Source organism: Penicillium nucicola (genome assembly GCF_028828085.1).
Source record: "Penicillium nucicola strain IBT 29836 chromosome Unknown utg000002l, whole genome shotgun sequence".
In the NCBI taxonomy this organism is placed as follows: Eukaryota; Fungi; Ascomycota; class Eurotiomycetes; order Eurotiales; family Aspergillaceae; genus Penicillium; species Penicillium nucicola.
Genome location: NW_026643126.1, coordinates 3,609,001 through 3,625,214, shown reverse-complemented (window position 1 = coordinate 3,625,214; position 16,214 = coordinate 3,609,001). Strand labels below are relative to the sequence as shown.

Genomic DNA, 16,214 nt, shown 5'->3' with positions numbered 1-16,214 from the left:
GACTTTCGGATTGAAGCCAAGTACAGAGACGGAGAAATCGCCGGCAGCTGCTGGTGCTGTAAATTCACATGGGGGACTGTTTGGGAACAATCTTTCACCGAACGGTCCCTCTGGACAGAAACATCGTGCATATTATGGATCAAGCACAATGATGTCGACCGGCAAGGCGACTCACAACGAGCCCGGAAAGACAAATACGCTCTTCAAATCTATGAACACTGAGGGGCCTGCAGCTAAAGAGTCGTTGTTTCTCCCCGATCCACAAGAATTTGGAAAGGCGACAGAGAATCCAGCAACTAGAGGCGATCTAAATAGAATGCAGGTGCCTCTGAATATCTCGCATGGGAGTCAGAATGGGACCGAGGATAATCCTCTCTTCCACGCAGCACTTAGGCATGACCTCGAAGGGATGAAAATACTTTTGGACAACGGCGCTGATCCCAATCAATGGTCCAGAGGATTGCGATCCCAAGGGTGCATTATGGTCGGCATCCCACAAGAGCTATCTACACCGTTACATGCAGTTGCTGGGTTTGATGAGCTAAGTGGTACCCCCAAACGGACTGCATTCCCACAGACCGCAGAGGTTCAAGAGCGTGCTCGAGAATGCTGTCAAATGCTTTTGGATGCTGGCTGTGATCCAAATGTTCGGGGTTACGAGGAAAACACGCCTCTTCATTTCTGTGCAGGCAGTAACCTGGTTCTTGTGGCAGAGACGCTTTTAAAACATGGCGCAGAACCGTCTCCTGTCAACAAGTACGGCCTCACTCCGCTTGCAATAGTTCCACTAGCTAGTGCAGCCCGCGATATCTCTATGATCCAGCTGTTGATGAATCATGGAGGCAGGCTGGATACCACTTGTGGCGCCAGTGGAACCACACCTCTTCATGAACATTTTAGTCACAAACGGGATATTGACCCGAATCTGTTCAATCCTTATGTGACTGATTGGAACCTCACTAACAAGAAGGGAGAAACAATACTGCACCTGATCATGGGTTGGACTCTCTCGCCACCATCTCGATTGGTCTCGCAGCTGATTGAACTGGGGGCCGATGTTCAGTGCAAAGATCAAGAAGGCATGCAACCCATACATCACTTCATAACTCACCAAAAACCTGAGCGATGGGTGGAATACGACTCTATAATACGCCTTCTTCGTGGGAAAGGAGCAAATCTGGACGCGAAGGATTTTAAAGGCAGAACTCCTTTGCATCATCTGATAATGAGAAGAACCTTGATAGCAGATGGCTATCGAGATGTCTGCGCTTTTGTTCGGACGTTCAGCCCGGATATTCACGCTCTTGATAACGATGGCAATGGTGTTCTCCAATTTGCGCTGCTGGAAGAGCCATTCCTGGGCCAATTCGATTCCAGAACCTTTGATATGTGGATTGGGCTGGTGAATTTGGGTGCCAGCCCAGTTACTGTGAATACTTCTGGTGAAACTTTGATGCATACTCTAATGAGATGCAATGAAACGCAAAGTGGACACCTTCCGTTCAAAATGCTCCAATTGTTGTTTGACTATGGGTTCTCAAGCGCATATCAGGACAAACATGGCAATACCCCTCTGCACACGCTTTGCTCAACCCGATTGAAGTCCAAACTTCTTGGCTGGCTGGATCACAAAGCTATTGATCGTCTCCTCTCCTCCGGTGGTGTCGAATTCCTTCAATTGCCAAACCATGCAGGTGTAGAGCCAATTCATCTAGCTGCGGCCGATTCAAAACCACTCTTATCGAAGCTCATTGCCAGAGGTGTTTCAATCACAAACCAAACATTGACAGAACAAAACGTTCTGCACTTTGCCGCATCAGCACGCGATGGTGACAATATCGGTCTGCTCATCGCCAAAAGCCGTGAAAAGAAAACCCTAGCCTCAATTCTGAACCAACAAGACGGTAACGGTTCCACACCCCTCCACGAAGCATGCCAAGCTGGGTCTCTGGAATGCGTGCGTCTTCTAGTGGAAGCCGGTGCTGCGCTTAACATCCAGGATAGCACCGGCGCTACACCCTTGGATCTCTGTGAAAGCATAATAGATGAAGTCGAGGAAACAGTTGTAAATATGTGGGACAATCTTATGACCCGAAATAATCTTTTTCAAGAAGCTTATATCGGCTGTGAACCAAACCCGCAGCCCACAGATGCCGGCCAAATGATGGAAATCATCTGTTTCCTCGAACAAGCCCTGGGCCGCGCCCCGCGATTAAGAGGAGATTACAATCTGAACATTGCCAGACTTCCATTCAATCCTTCACTGTCACGTCTCACGCCTATATTACTTCGTGGCCATTACCAGGCTGTTCAGAGACTCATTGAATCAGGAATCAGTTTTCCACTTGGAACCAGTGGATCCGCAAACAATGGTGATATCGACCTGAAAAGCAGTGATTTACTTTCCCAGCTAGCCATGGGCGGATATGTGTTCTTGTTCGACATGATAGCGGCATCGCTCAAAGACAAAGACTGGTTGATTGGTCTGAATGGTGCACCCCCTTACATATGCACAGTAGCGACTCGGACTGAACCAAACATGGCTATATTACGGCTGCTCGTTGAGAAATATGGCGCTGACCTCAATGCGAAAGGGAGGGTCTGGAAATGCATCTGGGGCTATCTTGACTATGGTGCCCTACATATGCTGGCTCGAGGGCATAATTGGTGGCAGAATGGTGCAGTGCAGTACCTGCTAGACAAAGGCGCAGACCCAAATTTAAAGGATGGATATGGCAGGACACCGCTGAGGCTAGGTGTCATTAGTCTGATGAATGGGGCTCCTTTTAGCAAGGATATTATTCTTTCATTGCTGGATGGAGGAGCTGATCCGAATGTTCCAGATGAACAGGGGCTGAGGCCTTTAGATGAAGATATTTGGCAATCGGAGGTGGTCCATTGGCTATGAAAAAGGTTATAATCTTAGACAGCTTCTGTCTGCAGCAATTTTCTACAGACTACGGGATGACCGCTCGGAACATACAAAGATGGGAATAGGTAAATATCTTAAAAGCCTGTTTTTCAAAAGTAGCAAAGCTATTCGCGCTGATCTAGGCGCCGTGGTCTTCAAGAAATCAAACTCTTATTGTAGTGACATCCGTGAAACCAGTCAACTGGCGAATAATTTGCTAAACATCAACAGTTGCGGCTAAGCACTGCAAGTTATGAGCTGTATAGCCGCGTTTCATACTTGTTTCCTGATGATATATCGCCGACCGTAAAGACTACAAACTCTGCATAACTTATAGAAATTATCGGATGTCATATGCAACTAAGAAATCCCCGCCAAAGCGCGGGATTGTGCGCAAAAGCCCGTAAATCCGCGGGTTTCGTATGAGACGTCACAGACGATTTAAAACAAGCGTGTGTGCGACATAACTCCTGCAACTTACTCCTTTCCATTAAACCCGCAAGAATGGCCCCTTTGAAAGTTCTGATCGTCGGCGGAGGTGTTGGAGGTCCCGCTCTGGCCTTCTGGTTGTCTCGTATTGGACATGAGGTGGTCATTGTCGAACGCTTTCCCGCCTTGAGAGCCTCAGGAGCTCAGATCGATCTTCGTGGACAAGGAATCGAAGCGGTGAAGCGCATGGGACTCATTGAAGCCATTCGAAGCAAGCGTGTTGATGAAGACGGGATGACCTTTGTCGACAGCGATGGAAAGGCCAGGGGAACGATTCTGGCTAATAAGTCCGGGCAAGGGGCTCAGTCTCTGACGTCTGAGTATGAGATTATGCGAGGAGATCTCGTTCGGATCTTCTACGAAGCAACGAAAGACAAGGTACAATACATCTTCGGTAAAACGGTCGATCGCTTCACGCAAGATGACGAGAAAGTCACCGCTCAGTTCTCAGATGGCACTACCGATACATTCGATCTGCTTGTTGGGGCTGATGGTCAGGGCTCACGTATCCGCAAAGATATCCTTCCTCCTGATGCTCCAGATCCGTATCACCCACTGGGGATACACATGGCTTATTGGTTCATACCCCGGGAAGAATCCGATAATAGCCTTTGCAACTCGTACCTAAGCCCTGGTGGTCGAATGATTTTGCGAAGAGCCCACAGTGCCACCGAGGCAAATGTGTGCTTTTTCCTGAGATCCGACTCGGATGAACTGCGAAGCATTCCGAGGGCGTCAATTGAACGACAGAAGGAATTTTGGACACAAAAGTTTCGCAATGCTGGATGGCAAACCGATCGTTTCCTGGCAGGCATGAAGACAACTGAAAACTGGTTCTGTCTGGACCTTGTCCAGATCAAAACAGATACCTGGCACTCTGGGCGTGTGGTGCTTCTCGGTGATGCGGCACATTGCCCTTCTCCATTGACGGGAATGGGAACGACAAGCAGCTTGATTGGCGCTTATGTTTTGGCCGGAGAGATCGCGCGCAGTACCGATGATTTGTCTGGGGCCTTTAGAAACTACGATGACACGCTTCGACCTTTGATTAAGGAGGCTCAGCATGTGAACTTGTCTGCTGTGAGATATGCTGTGCCGGATTCCCAGTGGGCGATCTCTATTGTCCATTTCTTCGTTGGGATTGCGTGTTTCCTTCGTATCCCTGATCTCATATCCCGTTTTTCGAGTGATAAAGATGGAGGTTGGAAATTGCCTGATTATCCTGAGCTTGATCCGATTAAAGAAACTGCTACTTCTTGAGATCTTGGATTGATATGAGTGCTGTTGGTCTCCCTCGAACTGCGTGTCTAGCATCCTTATTGTGGTCAGCGCCGTGAAGATTACTACTCTGGTGGATTCACCCGGTTCCTTAGGTCCCCTTTAACTCAGCTATCAATCTTTGGCTGAAGTGATTCTTGAAGTGTGAACTGTTTCTCTTCTATTCTGCACCGTTACGAGGATAAATTTATGCCGTGCTCTAGAATCAAATCCCAATTAAGCATCTAGACGTATCTCCCTGTTTTATAGGCGGAGAACTATCTTCCCAATCTGCTTGCCCTGCCAAACATATTCGACAGCATCCTCAGCCTTCTCAAATGGAAAGACTTTATCAATTAGATCATCGAGTGGCGTTTGAGTGGTTTCGAGGGCGGCACAGAAGTCTTCCATGTCGAACTTGGAACCAGCATTGATGCCCCTGTCATATATGAGCTTTGACTTTACATGTATACCGGTCCAGTAGTAAAAGCTTACCTTAAAATAATCCTCCGATCAATGATGGTTGGAATCAGCTCGCGTAAGTCGGCTGGATCTTGTTTACCAAGATATCCAACCTGACTAACCACACCTCCACGTCGAGTGCACTTTAAGCTCTTGACCAAAGAAGCGGTGCCCCCGTTCTCTACAACTATATCAACACCCGCTCCCTGAGTGAGTGTCATAACCTCCTGGTCCCAATCATGGATCTTCGAGTAGTTGACAGTCAAGATTGGAGGATGAGAGAACTTTTCCTTCATTTGCTGAAGCTTCGCATCACTCGATGAGGTCAAGATCACTCGAAGGCCAGCGGCCCTCGCGAGCTTGAGGCAAAACACACTCACACCGCCAGTTCCTGGCTAGTCAGTGATCTGCATATCAGATCCAGATGGACGTACCTTGAATCAACACGGTCTGTCCGACACTCATACCCTTCAACGCGGACCAAGCAGTAACGCCCGCACAAGGAATGATCGACGCATCGACCCAGCTGAGGTAGGTTGGAAGTTTGCATAGGGCGCGCTCGTCGAAAATGATATGATCGGCCATGACTCCATCCTCATCCGCAGCCAGCCACGACCGCGTCGTTTCTCGCCCCGAGATGTTCTCTGTGTCCGTAATAGGCCCAACCCTGTCACCCACTACGAGGGACTTGACCTTGTCTCCAATGTCGATAATTTCACCTGCGGCATCATTGCACAAAATACCGTTGGGGGTGATTGGCCACGGGTTTCCTCCATTTGCGATATTGGCGTCCCGGTAGTTGAGAGCCACAGCATGGACCTTGATCAAGACTGCTGTTGGCGCTAGAGGCAGCTGAAGCGCTTCATGTACAAGCTTTAATTTTGGTGCGCCGGGAGTATAGTCGTCCGTGCGCCGAAAGGTGCGACGCTGGGAAATTGGTGGGCTTGACATTATGGCTTAGGTGGAATTTGATTGATGAAGGAGTCACATTGATGGTTTGTATACACCGGAAGCTTGTCATCTCTACGTTCTCTATGTTTCATGCACTGCGAACTTGATTGCTAATCACAGTCGACGTCATAACGCAGGGATACACAGCCATCGGGTTCTTTCCCGACGTACATGAAGCCTAGCAGGCGCGAAGATAGCCTAGTATACACAGACTAATCTCTAATACTAGATATCAGAGACTACTAGCACTTGCTGTTAGTTATCACGCTTTGGGTATTTACTATTATAGTCGATGTAATATATGGTTGATGAGGCAACTGTCAAATGTTTGATTCTAAAACAGGTGTGGCAAATGTGACGATGAAGCCGAATGCCCCGGAAGAAACATACACAGCCTTTCAAAGTATAACTGACCATGATGAATATCAAAACGCCAGGAACACTATCAATGTTGACCGCTCTTATGTCTATTGTCAACACCCGTCTTTAATCAGGAATTAAAAATCACTTGATGTTGCTTGAAATTCAATAGGGTTTAGGATACCAAGGTAAGAATGAACAGTCAGTTGTCTTTGGATGAAGCGATATTACCTTCCTTCTCTTGAAGTAAAGCATTTCAGCCATTTGAGGCGATAGAAGGATAGAAGAGGAAGGTGATCCACCTTTGGGTGTCTCTGATTGGTTGAAATTGTCTTTCGGGATGAGGCTCGTGCTTTGAATCCCAATTTGGGAAGTAATACATCTTGTTATGGCCTACTTTAGTCTCTATGTCCAGGAATCGTAGGTGATCATTCATGGACAGTTAAAGTTGGAATGTGAGATCAGTATTACTTTCTAAAATAAGCTGCACTTCGAATCATTCTTTCGAATATATATAACGAGCGGAAGGCTACGCAAAATACTTCAAAAATCAATCGCAGCATCTGAATCATTCCAAATCACAACTTTGATCAAACTTTTGCACAAATTTCGATAATTCAGCACCATGTCCGAAGCTATTGATATGTCCCTGTTAAAGGGAACCTCCGAGGAAAGCCTGGCTGTTTCAGCGGCCCTACTCAAGACATTGAAGACTCGAGGAGTGGCCAAGCTAAAGAACCACGGTCTGCCAGAGGAGCTCACTTCTCAGCTCTTTGATTATGTAAATACTTTCCCAAAAGATATTCTGCAGCAGCTGACAATATGCTAGACCCGACGATTCTTTGATCTTTCATTGGAAGACAAAATGACCGCCAAACACCCACCACAAGCGAATCCCAACCGTGGATACAGCTTCGTCGGACAGGAATCAGTCGGGAGCATAAGCGGCTACGAAAAAGGCATCGCTCAAACAAAATCGGTCCGAGATATCAAGGTAATTGTGCTCGGATCTAAACAAGTGTCAATGTTACTGACCTGACTAGGAAACTTTGGACATCGGCTCTGCCCATGATGACATGGTAGACAACATCTGGATAGCCGATGAGAAACTACCCGGATTCCGTGCTTTTATGGAAGATTTCTACACCAGCTGCTTCAAGGTCGAGCTTGAGATTCTCGACGCCCTAGCCAAAGCCCTCAACATCTCAGCCCCCGACCTGAGAGCTCTCCACAACAAGGCCGAGAACGAGTTCCGCCTGCTCCACTATCCAGCGATTCCCGTCTCTGAACTGGCCGACGGGTCAGCAACCCGAATCGCAGAGCACACAGACTTTGGCACTATCACCATGCTATTCCAAGATTCTACAGGAGGACTCCAAGTCGAGGACCAAACAAACCTAGGCACTTTCCACGGCGTCGAGTCGGGCGGCAAGTCGGAGATTATCCTTAACATCGGTGACTCACTGCAACGTCTCACCAATGATACATTCCGAGCTGCATGCCATCGCGTGACTTATCCCTCCACAGTGAAAGTGGGCTCTGATGAGATGATCCCCGAGCGCTACTCTATCGCTTACTTTGCGAAGCCAAACCGTCTTTCCTCTTTGTTTCCCTTGAAGGAGTTTGTTACACCTGCCACGCCTTGCAAATACGAGGATATCACGGCTTGGGACTACAACAACCTGCGGATCGCTAAGTTGTTCTCCTGAGAGGTGATTAAAGAGTATCAACTTACCGATCATGGCTTTGAGCTTTCGTGATACACCATTTGGTATCATTGTTTGTATATTTTGCGACTTGATTTGATCTGTTCTATTTAATTCAGTTTGCCCTTTCCATAGCTACAATATGAGCCTTTTTAAGGCATCTAAAGTTGATTTGATTTGACAAGACTGTAGAAACCCGATAAGTATGATCATTTGGCCTTCTTCAATAAGTTGGTGTGTGGCTGACATCGAAACGGGGTATGATAAGTAAAAGGGAAAGTGGTTCCGAGTGATCAATCTGCAACACTTAACTTATCATTTTGTTCTCAATGCGACTTCATACTCAGGCAGAAGGAATAATTGAACCTGCCAAGTTACAAGATTCAATTGAACCTCAGCTTTATCTCATTGGTGGATGTTAACGTCTTTCGGAGTCGCATGCCTATTTCGGCTATCACCAGAGACGGAGGCGGGGTGTAGGAACCAGTGTCCACATCAAGGGCTTAGAGGTGCAAATGCTGCTTGGTTCTTATTATGTGTTGAAATATCACCTTTTACACTCACTATGGATGATCCTGCCCATTTACTAGACTGGCTACCGGAAGTCCCACTCGACACAGATCAAAGCACCTTGTCCGATTTGATGATCTATGCAGACTCGGATTATCCTGAAACCAGACATAAAATCCAACTGAAGTTCATTGATGATAGAGAAGATGTGCAGGCTTTCAGTTCGGAGAATGCAGCCAGACATCGGCGGTCAATTTTCTCAGGTTTGTAGCCCCTAGCCTACGATTGCAAAGTTGAGTCTGATGTCGATATACAAGATTCTGAACGCCTTGCCATGAGCGAGGTAATCACTCGCTCCGTGCCCAGTAGAAACATCAATAAAGCTCTATCCGATTTAGAGGTCCTCAACGATGACATCGATTCTCATGTGGGATGGTCTCAGTTTCGTGGACCATTCGGGGCATTCAGAATGTCACCACAAAAGTGGCTTTCACCAGGATGTGTTGAATCTGAGAGGATAAAATTGCCTCTCCAGCAATGGGAGCAAGAGCTGGAGGAGACATTGAGAGGTGACGAATTTGAATTCGACAATCTTGTGGTACAAGGAATGACTGCCAATGACAACTGGATACCGGAAGAAGCCGATTTATTGCCAACTCACAGCACACAAATATGCTCACTTGAGCCACAACTCCAACCACATATTAAAATTTTTGGCGGGAATATAGAAGGCTGGACTCTACTGTCCCACTATAAAGACCAGATCGTGCCCCTGATTTCTCCCTTGCGTCGTGGCCAGGAGTCTCCGTGGATCAGTTTGGTTATACCATGTGCAGTCACAACGTTGGGCGAATTGACAATAAATGGGTCGGTAAATCATGCGAGACTGGCACTATTGAATGCAGTGTGGGGAAACAGTTCCTTCCATCTCGGCAACAGTGTCTCTTGCCCAGCAGACTGGAAGGCAAGTGGGGAGATGTACTTGAAGCGTGCTCAACACCACTTCCAGAAATGCATGGAAGAGACCTGCCTATCGACCTCGAAAAAGAGCAAATACAAGGAGATTTTAATGGCAATCTTGAGTCTTTCAAATGCATTTGTATGGCACCAAGGAACCTTCCAATGAAAATAGCTAACAAAAGTTTGTTGGCACAGATGTTCAAAGGAGACACAACCCAGCGACGCGCATACCTCGTCCAAACCGAGAAGTTTATTCGCGTTAGAGGACTCAGTCAACCAAAGTTATCATCTAAGAAAAGATCGCTACACCACTGTTATGCGTTCATGAGGATCATTGCAGAAACAACATGCGTTGCCAATAGTACGAATCTGCAGCTGCTCGAGATGAATGGTGAAACAATCGACGACACAATATATGAAGGGGACTTTCGTATATCTCCCAATCTGGACTTTTCCGCCGAGTCAATGACCGAAGAAAAGGACCCTGAAATGGGACAGCGGGATCTCCACCTCGCAATCCCTGGCCGATGGAGCTCTACGCTGTTTCCAATAGTATATGGCGTTGACGAACTGTTCCTCATGCTCCTATCCCAAGTGATCCGCCTCGCCAATGAGCGCGATCTCTCAACCATGTGCACCAAAGCACAAGAAGAGCATCTGAGCTTGAGGAGCTTTTGGATACGAGCAAAAGCCATCGAAAAGGCCATCAATGCCTTGATTTACTCCTCGGCAACAGGAGATAACCATGCCCATGCAGTGCAGGACAAATCAGTAACTATCCAAGCAATGTCTATGTCCCTGCTGATCTTCTTTCATCGCCGAGTATACGAAGTTGATCCTGAAATGATCCAATGCAAAGTTGCTATCGTGCGAAACTACCTGATGCAGATTCAAGCAGAAGAAACAAATTCCATCGATGGTAACACTGCTGCGCTTATATGGCCTGCGTTTATTGCTGCATGTGAGGCGGTGGAGCCTGATCTGCAGCTGTTCTTTTCTTCCTGGTTTGATTATTGTTTTGCGACTACTACCTTGGTCTATGCATCAGCTGCCAAACAGATCTTTGAGACTATTTGGACAAAGAGGTCAAATCCAGGACTGGACGGACAAGTTTATAGTTGGCCGGATATTCTGAGGGAAAGCAATACGATATTTACGTGTGTATGATTAATCTCGGGCGATGGATTTCGTTCACAAAGCCAGTTACCTATTAAAATGATTAATGACCGACAGCTCTACCGTAGTCGTTCAGCACTTTGACAAATTTGTTGATGCATTGACTTCCTAATAAGTCAAATTTTCCCCCGAACGCCTCGATGTACACAGAGTAGCTAGTCTGAGGCTAGACCTTGAGTCATTCTTCTGTATGGATGGGAATCCGGAATGTTCCCCGAGCCTGTAAGACATGGAATGTACATGTTTACTGCACAATGGTCTAGGTTCGGTCCGAGGTGATAGACTTTCTCGGGCAAACAGTCTTCGCGAAACAGAACATGTCCCGAATGATCCACTTCCACCGCAACTATTGCACGCATGCCAAGACCCATATCTAATACAATCCGCAGCAAGGGTTGATAGCATCATTGAAGGGGCTGATTTCCGCTCCAGATGTCTTACATGGCCTGACCTCTTTGAACAATCTACAGAATACCCACAGATCAGGCTGGTCATTCCGGATCCAACCCGGAACAACCAATAACGTTATTCAACATCTTTGATACTGCTTTTATTCAGAATTCCAAAGAACTTATCTCAATGCTACGGTTTGTGTCCCGACTGCAATCCAGTACTTGGATTGGTGAAGATACACCTGTTTTCAGCCATCACGTGGAACTGTATTGCCTCAAACCCAAGGACTCTAAGGTCTATACAGCCACACAGAGGCGTAAGGAGAACACAAGGACTGGAATGCGGGGGAAGTGGAGTGCAAACAGCGGACTATCTCAGTGGAGTAACGTGCCGCCCTAGATACCACCTGCTGCAATGCTGTACATGTATCTAAACTTGACTTTTGCCTCTCGTATCTTAATTCGGGGCAAACCCTATATAAGACCGATTTCCCAGCCATTCACGATGAAATCCCCTCCCTCAAACTGCATCAAGCGGAATGCAAACTACGCACAATCATGTCCGATACCAACATATCCCCTCCGTCATACCAGCAGAAAGACCCGGGCAAAAATGAAATCGATTCCCTGCAACCGACAGTGAGCAGCGAGGAGCCCCGTGTGGGAGAGTTAGAGGAGACGAAGAATGGCCAATTCCATCGTTCTTTCTCTCCTCGTCAGGTTCATGTGAGAATCCGGTGCCGGATCTTGGACAAGCCTTCTGTTTGAAAGCATCTCACCATTTAGGAAGATTATTTCCCTAGGATCCAATATCGGCAGTGGAGTGTTCATTGCCACTGGCAAGGCTCTCGCCACGGGAGGCCCTGCTAATATGGTGATCGCATATACCATGGTCTGCACCTGTGTTTGGGCCGTTCTCCAGTCGCTATCGGAGATGACCATCGCCTTTCCCGTCTCTGGAAACTACATCGACTATGCCGATCGCTGGGTTGACCCCGCTTTGGCGTTTGGTGCTGGGTTTGCGGAGTGGTTAGGTTTGTCATGGATTCTGTGCCGGGTCGCTGGAGTGTTGGACTGACAACCGCAGGGTGGACGGCGATCGTTGCTTCCGAGGCAGGTTTCTTCAATGTCTTGGTTCAATATTGGTCAGAAGGCTCCGTGCCACTGGCTGCTACTAGTGAGTAATCAGACACCCTGCCTAGATATTTGTGAATATTTACTGACGCTGGACGTCCAAGTCTCCATCTTCCTGTTCGCCTGCTTGATCATCTTCACCCTTCCAAACAAGTTCTTCGCTTGGTTCGAGTACGTGACTTCGATGATCAAGATCGTGGTCTTCCTCATCATAATCGTTGTATCACTAGCCTTGGTTCTTGGCGCTGGTCCTCAGGGCTACATGCATCATGGAGACACATGGACTGATTTTCCGCCGTTCCTAAATGGATTTTCAGTACGTCCAGGCTACACAGTCCTTCAATACTATCCTTCATTATTTTTGTCTAAAAATCCCAGGGCTTCGCAAACTGCGCTCTCCTAGCCGTCTGGGCTGTCGGAGATCAAGTCTTCATCGGTGTCATGGGAGGCGAAGCCGAAAGTCCCCGTTTCTCAATGGCACACGCTACAAAGCTTGTTCCCTTCCGAGTCAACTTTATCTACGTGATCAGTGTCGTGTTTATTACACTTCTCGTTCCATCCAACGACGATCGACTCCTCGGTGGTAGCGGAGTTGCAGCCTCGCCCTTTATCATCGCAGTCCAAGACTCCGGTATCCCTGGAATTGCTTCAATTTTGAATGCTGGGATGATGTGTGGTGTTCTTGCAATCGCCACTGAAGCTATTTATCTTTGTTCGCGAGTGCTGAGAACAATGGCTCATCAAAAGCTCGTTTGGGAGGGCCTTGCGCGGGTTGATGACATGGGCCGACCAAGGCTTTCGCTGATTATTACTTCGGTCGTTGCTGTCGTCCTTGCATATATTCAAATTGCGGGTAAGATGTCGAATGATGACTTACAAAATGGGAAAGACTGCTGACACGTAGCAGCCGGCGGCTTAACCGTATTGAACTGGCTTATCTCAATTACTAGTGCCTCGTTCTTCGCCAACTGGATGATCATATCCTTTGTGAACTGGAAATTCCATCGTGCAATCAAGGCACAGAATGACCCCCTTTTCACAGAGATATATGCTTGGAGATCATCATTCTGGCCACTGGCGCCCGCATGGCTCATGCTGATATCCTTATTCCTACTGGTCTGCTGCGTCTACCTAGGAGTCCGGCCTCCAGTAAGTTCTCCTGATCGATCAACAACAATGAGAGGAAGTGATAACTAACTAACATCAATATCCTAGGGTGTTGACACCTTCTCCGTATCTAATTTCTTCCAGTATCTTCTTGGCCTTCTGCTGATTTTCGGATTTACCATCGGATACAAGATTATTTTCAGAACGCCATGGCGCAATTCAAAGACTGCGGATCTTACTACCGGTCGTCGACCGCTGAGCGCTGATGAGATTTCTATGCTGGACAACTACTACCGGCAACCTGCTTGGAGAAGGTTCCTTACCTATGTACAATTATGGTAGAGGGTGGTTTCAAGCCGGTAGTGATATTTGCTGGTTCAGTTAGACTATGTCAATAGACCGAGACAAATTAGCAGCAATAAGTCTGTTCCGAGTTTCATGCCTCCTAGTTGATCGTTTCCCCGAGATAGTACAGTAAAAATGGCCAAAAGGGACGTTGGAAACGAGACTGACAAGGGCGCCAAGAAAAAACCGAAGGCAGGGCATGAACAACGCAAGAATTGATGGATTATCAACATGATGAATTTGGCCTAATACTGCTGCTACAAATAAAAGAGTTCTCTCTTAATCATTCAAACCAGCAAAGGACTCGTGTCTGAAAAGACCCGTGATCCATGAACGTAGTACCATAACAACATGAACAAGATAATTGTTGAAACAGGACAACCAAAACTTGAACGGAACGACAAGATAGAAAAGCAGGTGATGTTCCTTGGAAGGGACGGGGACATGCAAAGCTTACGACTGGAAGCTAACTAGGGATAAAAAAAGCAGATGGCATCACTCCTGTCTCTTACGCGTTCGTGAATCATTTGATACGCGACGCCGACCAGAGATGATCTTTGGACTTTGAGAATCTAACTCTCGGCGTAGCTGTTGGTCAACTTCTTTCTGACGACAGTGCTGCTCTTCCCATTCCTTGTCACGAGATTGTCGTCGAGACTCTGCTGCCTGTGAAAGTCGAGTTCCCTCTTTTTGAAATGACTCCAGAAGATTCAAGCGAGTTTCATTCACTTCAGATGACGATTGAGGGGTCTCGTAACGCCTGCTGTCGACTGTATCTCTTTGATCTCTCGGAATGGGTTGTGATTGACAGATTTCTGTGGTACCTGTAGTTGGCTTTGAAGCATCAACAGAATCGAAATGGGAATAGAGATTCAAGTAGGCTTCTTTTACAGGGCCGTTCTTCATAGAAACGATTTTCGGTTTAATCTTGCGTAGGCTTTCGAGGTAGCAAATTGCATCCCGCACTGCACTAGAATCTTCTTCGGACTTGATTTTTCCAAGAATGGCTTGAACCTTTGGTGATAGCTTTTTGAGTGCATCCTTGAGAGCTTCGGAATCTGCGGACGAAAGATCACTTTCAACTACACTGGCTGCGACTTCGTTTTGTGACCAGTCTAGACGAAGTTTTTCCATATTTCCCATTGTGACATGCATATCCCAGTGAACCGGTGGGTTTTCGACGGCGGCCAGCTCCATCCATAACTCTCGGAAGTTTGTCTCGTCATCGGGTGGATTATTGGATTGTTCGGGGGCCGTGGCATACGCGCATTCAATATACTGCCCTCCAGTGACACCAGAAACCGAAGAAAGGGCTCTTTCAGAAAGCAAAGCATTCGTTTCGTCATTGGTCACTGGTCGCCGACGCTTATTTGAAATGTGAAGGATTCTTCTGTTGGTATCTGCCCCATTGGGGGTAGTTTCGAACGGGTTCAGCGTGGAAATTACATGAGTGCGCGTAGTATCTGCAGCATCCTCTTCTGATTTCACATTCACTATGATGAGGAATCAGATCAGCAAGGGTGGATACGGTCAAATTTAATAGAGTAAGACTCACGCAGGCTACACCGTCGCCGCCCCTTGCAATTCGCACACGAACCATCGCGAGAGCCTGGAACAACTTTGCATCCAGGCCATGGACCCTCTCCCTTCAGACACTCTATGCACTGGGTTGCTGCCTCAAGCCCGACAATTTGTATCAGAGCGGAAGTCACGAATCTCAATATCCCAAGCTTTGCTTCGATCTCCTCGGCACACAGGATTCGCGTTTGTAGCTCTCTCTGTGGCGACCTGGATTGTAGTTGGGCGATGGGGACTGACCTCTCTGACCACTGAGTGGACATGAGATAAAGGGCCCATGGGCCAGGTGGTATGTCTTCTTCGCTGTGCCCGATTTCGGTGGGAGCACCAGGCGGAATGCGCCGCGAAGGAGTTGTGTTTGACATGCTGATGGATCTCGGTGTAGTAAAGGAGTGATGGAAGAGAGTTGGAAGGTGAATGTTGAGTAATAAAGACAGGTGGGATGAGAACAAAAGAAATAGGAAGGAGCGGTAGATGCACAGGTGAGAGAAGAAAGTCAGAAAGCGACAACGCGAGGCTCGATCTGTTTCGATCTGCAACTCTCACGTCAGTTAGATGGACAGAAAGAACTCCATGTTCAAAAATCGAGCTTTCCTGTTCTCCATCCACCTTACGCATGAACATCTTGTTTCTTTGCGCATATTTGGACTTCGCTCCCAGAGTTTGCAGTAAGCATTGCCATCAAAGCTTATACTGTGTTTGTATGATTTATGTGATAGCTTTGCACGACCTCCAGCTACACAGATTTCATGAAGTGCGAGTGACGAATGTTTACGAGGGATCAACACGTGAATAGTGCGAGAAAGGTGATCCCAGACCTATGCGGATGTAGCTTAAATCCGCTGTCAGCATTCGACTCAGCCAATAGGGAAACAC

At 47.3% G+C, this 16,214-nt stretch overlaps 7 protein-coding genes across 7 annotated transcripts; 5 read left to right on the top strand and 2 right to left on the bottom strand.

Moving 5' to 3' along the window:
* Window positions 1-148: 148 nt before the first annotated feature.
* Window positions 149-2,908, top strand: N7511_003125 (uncharacterized protein; the record flags this gene model as incomplete). The annotated part of the gene is made up of 1 exon (XM_057125550.1): window positions 149-2,908. The coding sequence occupies one exon, from the start codon at window positions 149-151 to the stop codon at window positions 2,906-2,908; it is 2,760 nt and encodes a 919-aa protein (XP_056987709.1).
* A 507-nt stretch (window positions 2,909-3,415) lies between these two features.
* Window positions 3,416-4,660, top strand: N7511_003124 (uncharacterized protein; the record flags this gene model as incomplete). Its single annotated transcript, XM_057125549.1, has 1 exon — window positions 3,416-4,660. One exon carries the CDS (start codon window positions 3,416-3,418, stop codon window positions 4,658-4,660), a length of 1,245 nt encoding a protein of 414 aa, XP_056987708.1.
* Window positions 4,661-4,921: 261 nt separating this feature from the next.
* Window positions 4,922-6,070, bottom strand: N7511_003123 (zinc-dependent alcohol dehydrogenase family protein; the record flags this gene model as incomplete). Its single annotated transcript, XM_057125548.1, has 3 exons — window positions 4,922-5,096; window positions 5,153-5,510; window positions 5,554-6,070. 3 exons carry the CDS (start codon window positions 6,068-6,070, stop codon window positions 4,922-4,924), a joined length of 1,050 nt encoding a protein of 349 aa, XP_056987707.1.
* Window positions 6,071-7,055: 985 nt separating this feature from the next.
* On the top strand, window positions 7,056-8,139 carry N7511_003122 (isopenicillin N synthase family dioxygenase; the record flags this gene model as incomplete). The annotated part of the gene is made up of 3 exons (XM_057125547.1): window positions 7,056-7,211; window positions 7,260-7,424; window positions 7,474-8,139. The coding sequence occupies 3 exons, from the start codon at window positions 7,056-7,058 to the stop codon at window positions 8,137-8,139; spliced, it is 987 nt and encodes a 328-aa protein (XP_056987706.1).
* Window positions 8,140-8,701: 562 nt separating this feature from the next.
* Window positions 8,702-10,773, top strand: N7511_003121 (fungal specific transcription factor domain-containing protein; the record flags this gene model as incomplete). Its single annotated transcript, XM_057125546.1, is given in 3 exon segments — window positions 8,702-8,909; window positions 8,925-9,745; window positions 9,802-10,773. 3 exon segments carry the CDS (start codon window positions 8,702-8,704, stop codon window positions 10,771-10,773), a joined length of 2,001 nt encoding a protein of 666 aa, XP_056987705.1.
* Window positions 10,774-11,732: 959 nt separating this feature from the next.
* On the top strand, window positions 11,733-13,757 carry N7511_003120 (uncharacterized protein; the record flags this gene model as incomplete). Its single annotated transcript, XM_057125545.1, has 7 exons — window positions 11,733-11,900; window positions 11,965-12,208; window positions 12,262-12,351; window positions 12,413-12,624; window positions 12,687-13,161; window positions 13,216-13,457; window positions 13,524-13,757. The coding sequence occupies 7 exons, from the start codon at window positions 11,733-11,735 to the stop codon at window positions 13,755-13,757; spliced, it is 1,665 nt and encodes a 554-aa protein (XP_056987704.1).
* Window positions 13,758-14,255: 498 nt separating this feature from the next.
* N7511_003119 (DUF3716 domain-containing protein) lies at window positions 14,256-15,703 on the bottom strand (the record flags this gene model as incomplete). Its single annotated transcript, XM_057125544.1, has 2 exons — window positions 14,256-15,253; window positions 15,316-15,703. The coding sequence occupies 2 exons, from the start codon at window positions 15,701-15,703 to the stop codon at window positions 14,256-14,258; spliced, it is 1,386 nt and encodes a 461-aa protein (XP_056987703.1).
* Between the last annotated feature and the right edge of the window lie 511 nt (window positions 15,704-16,214).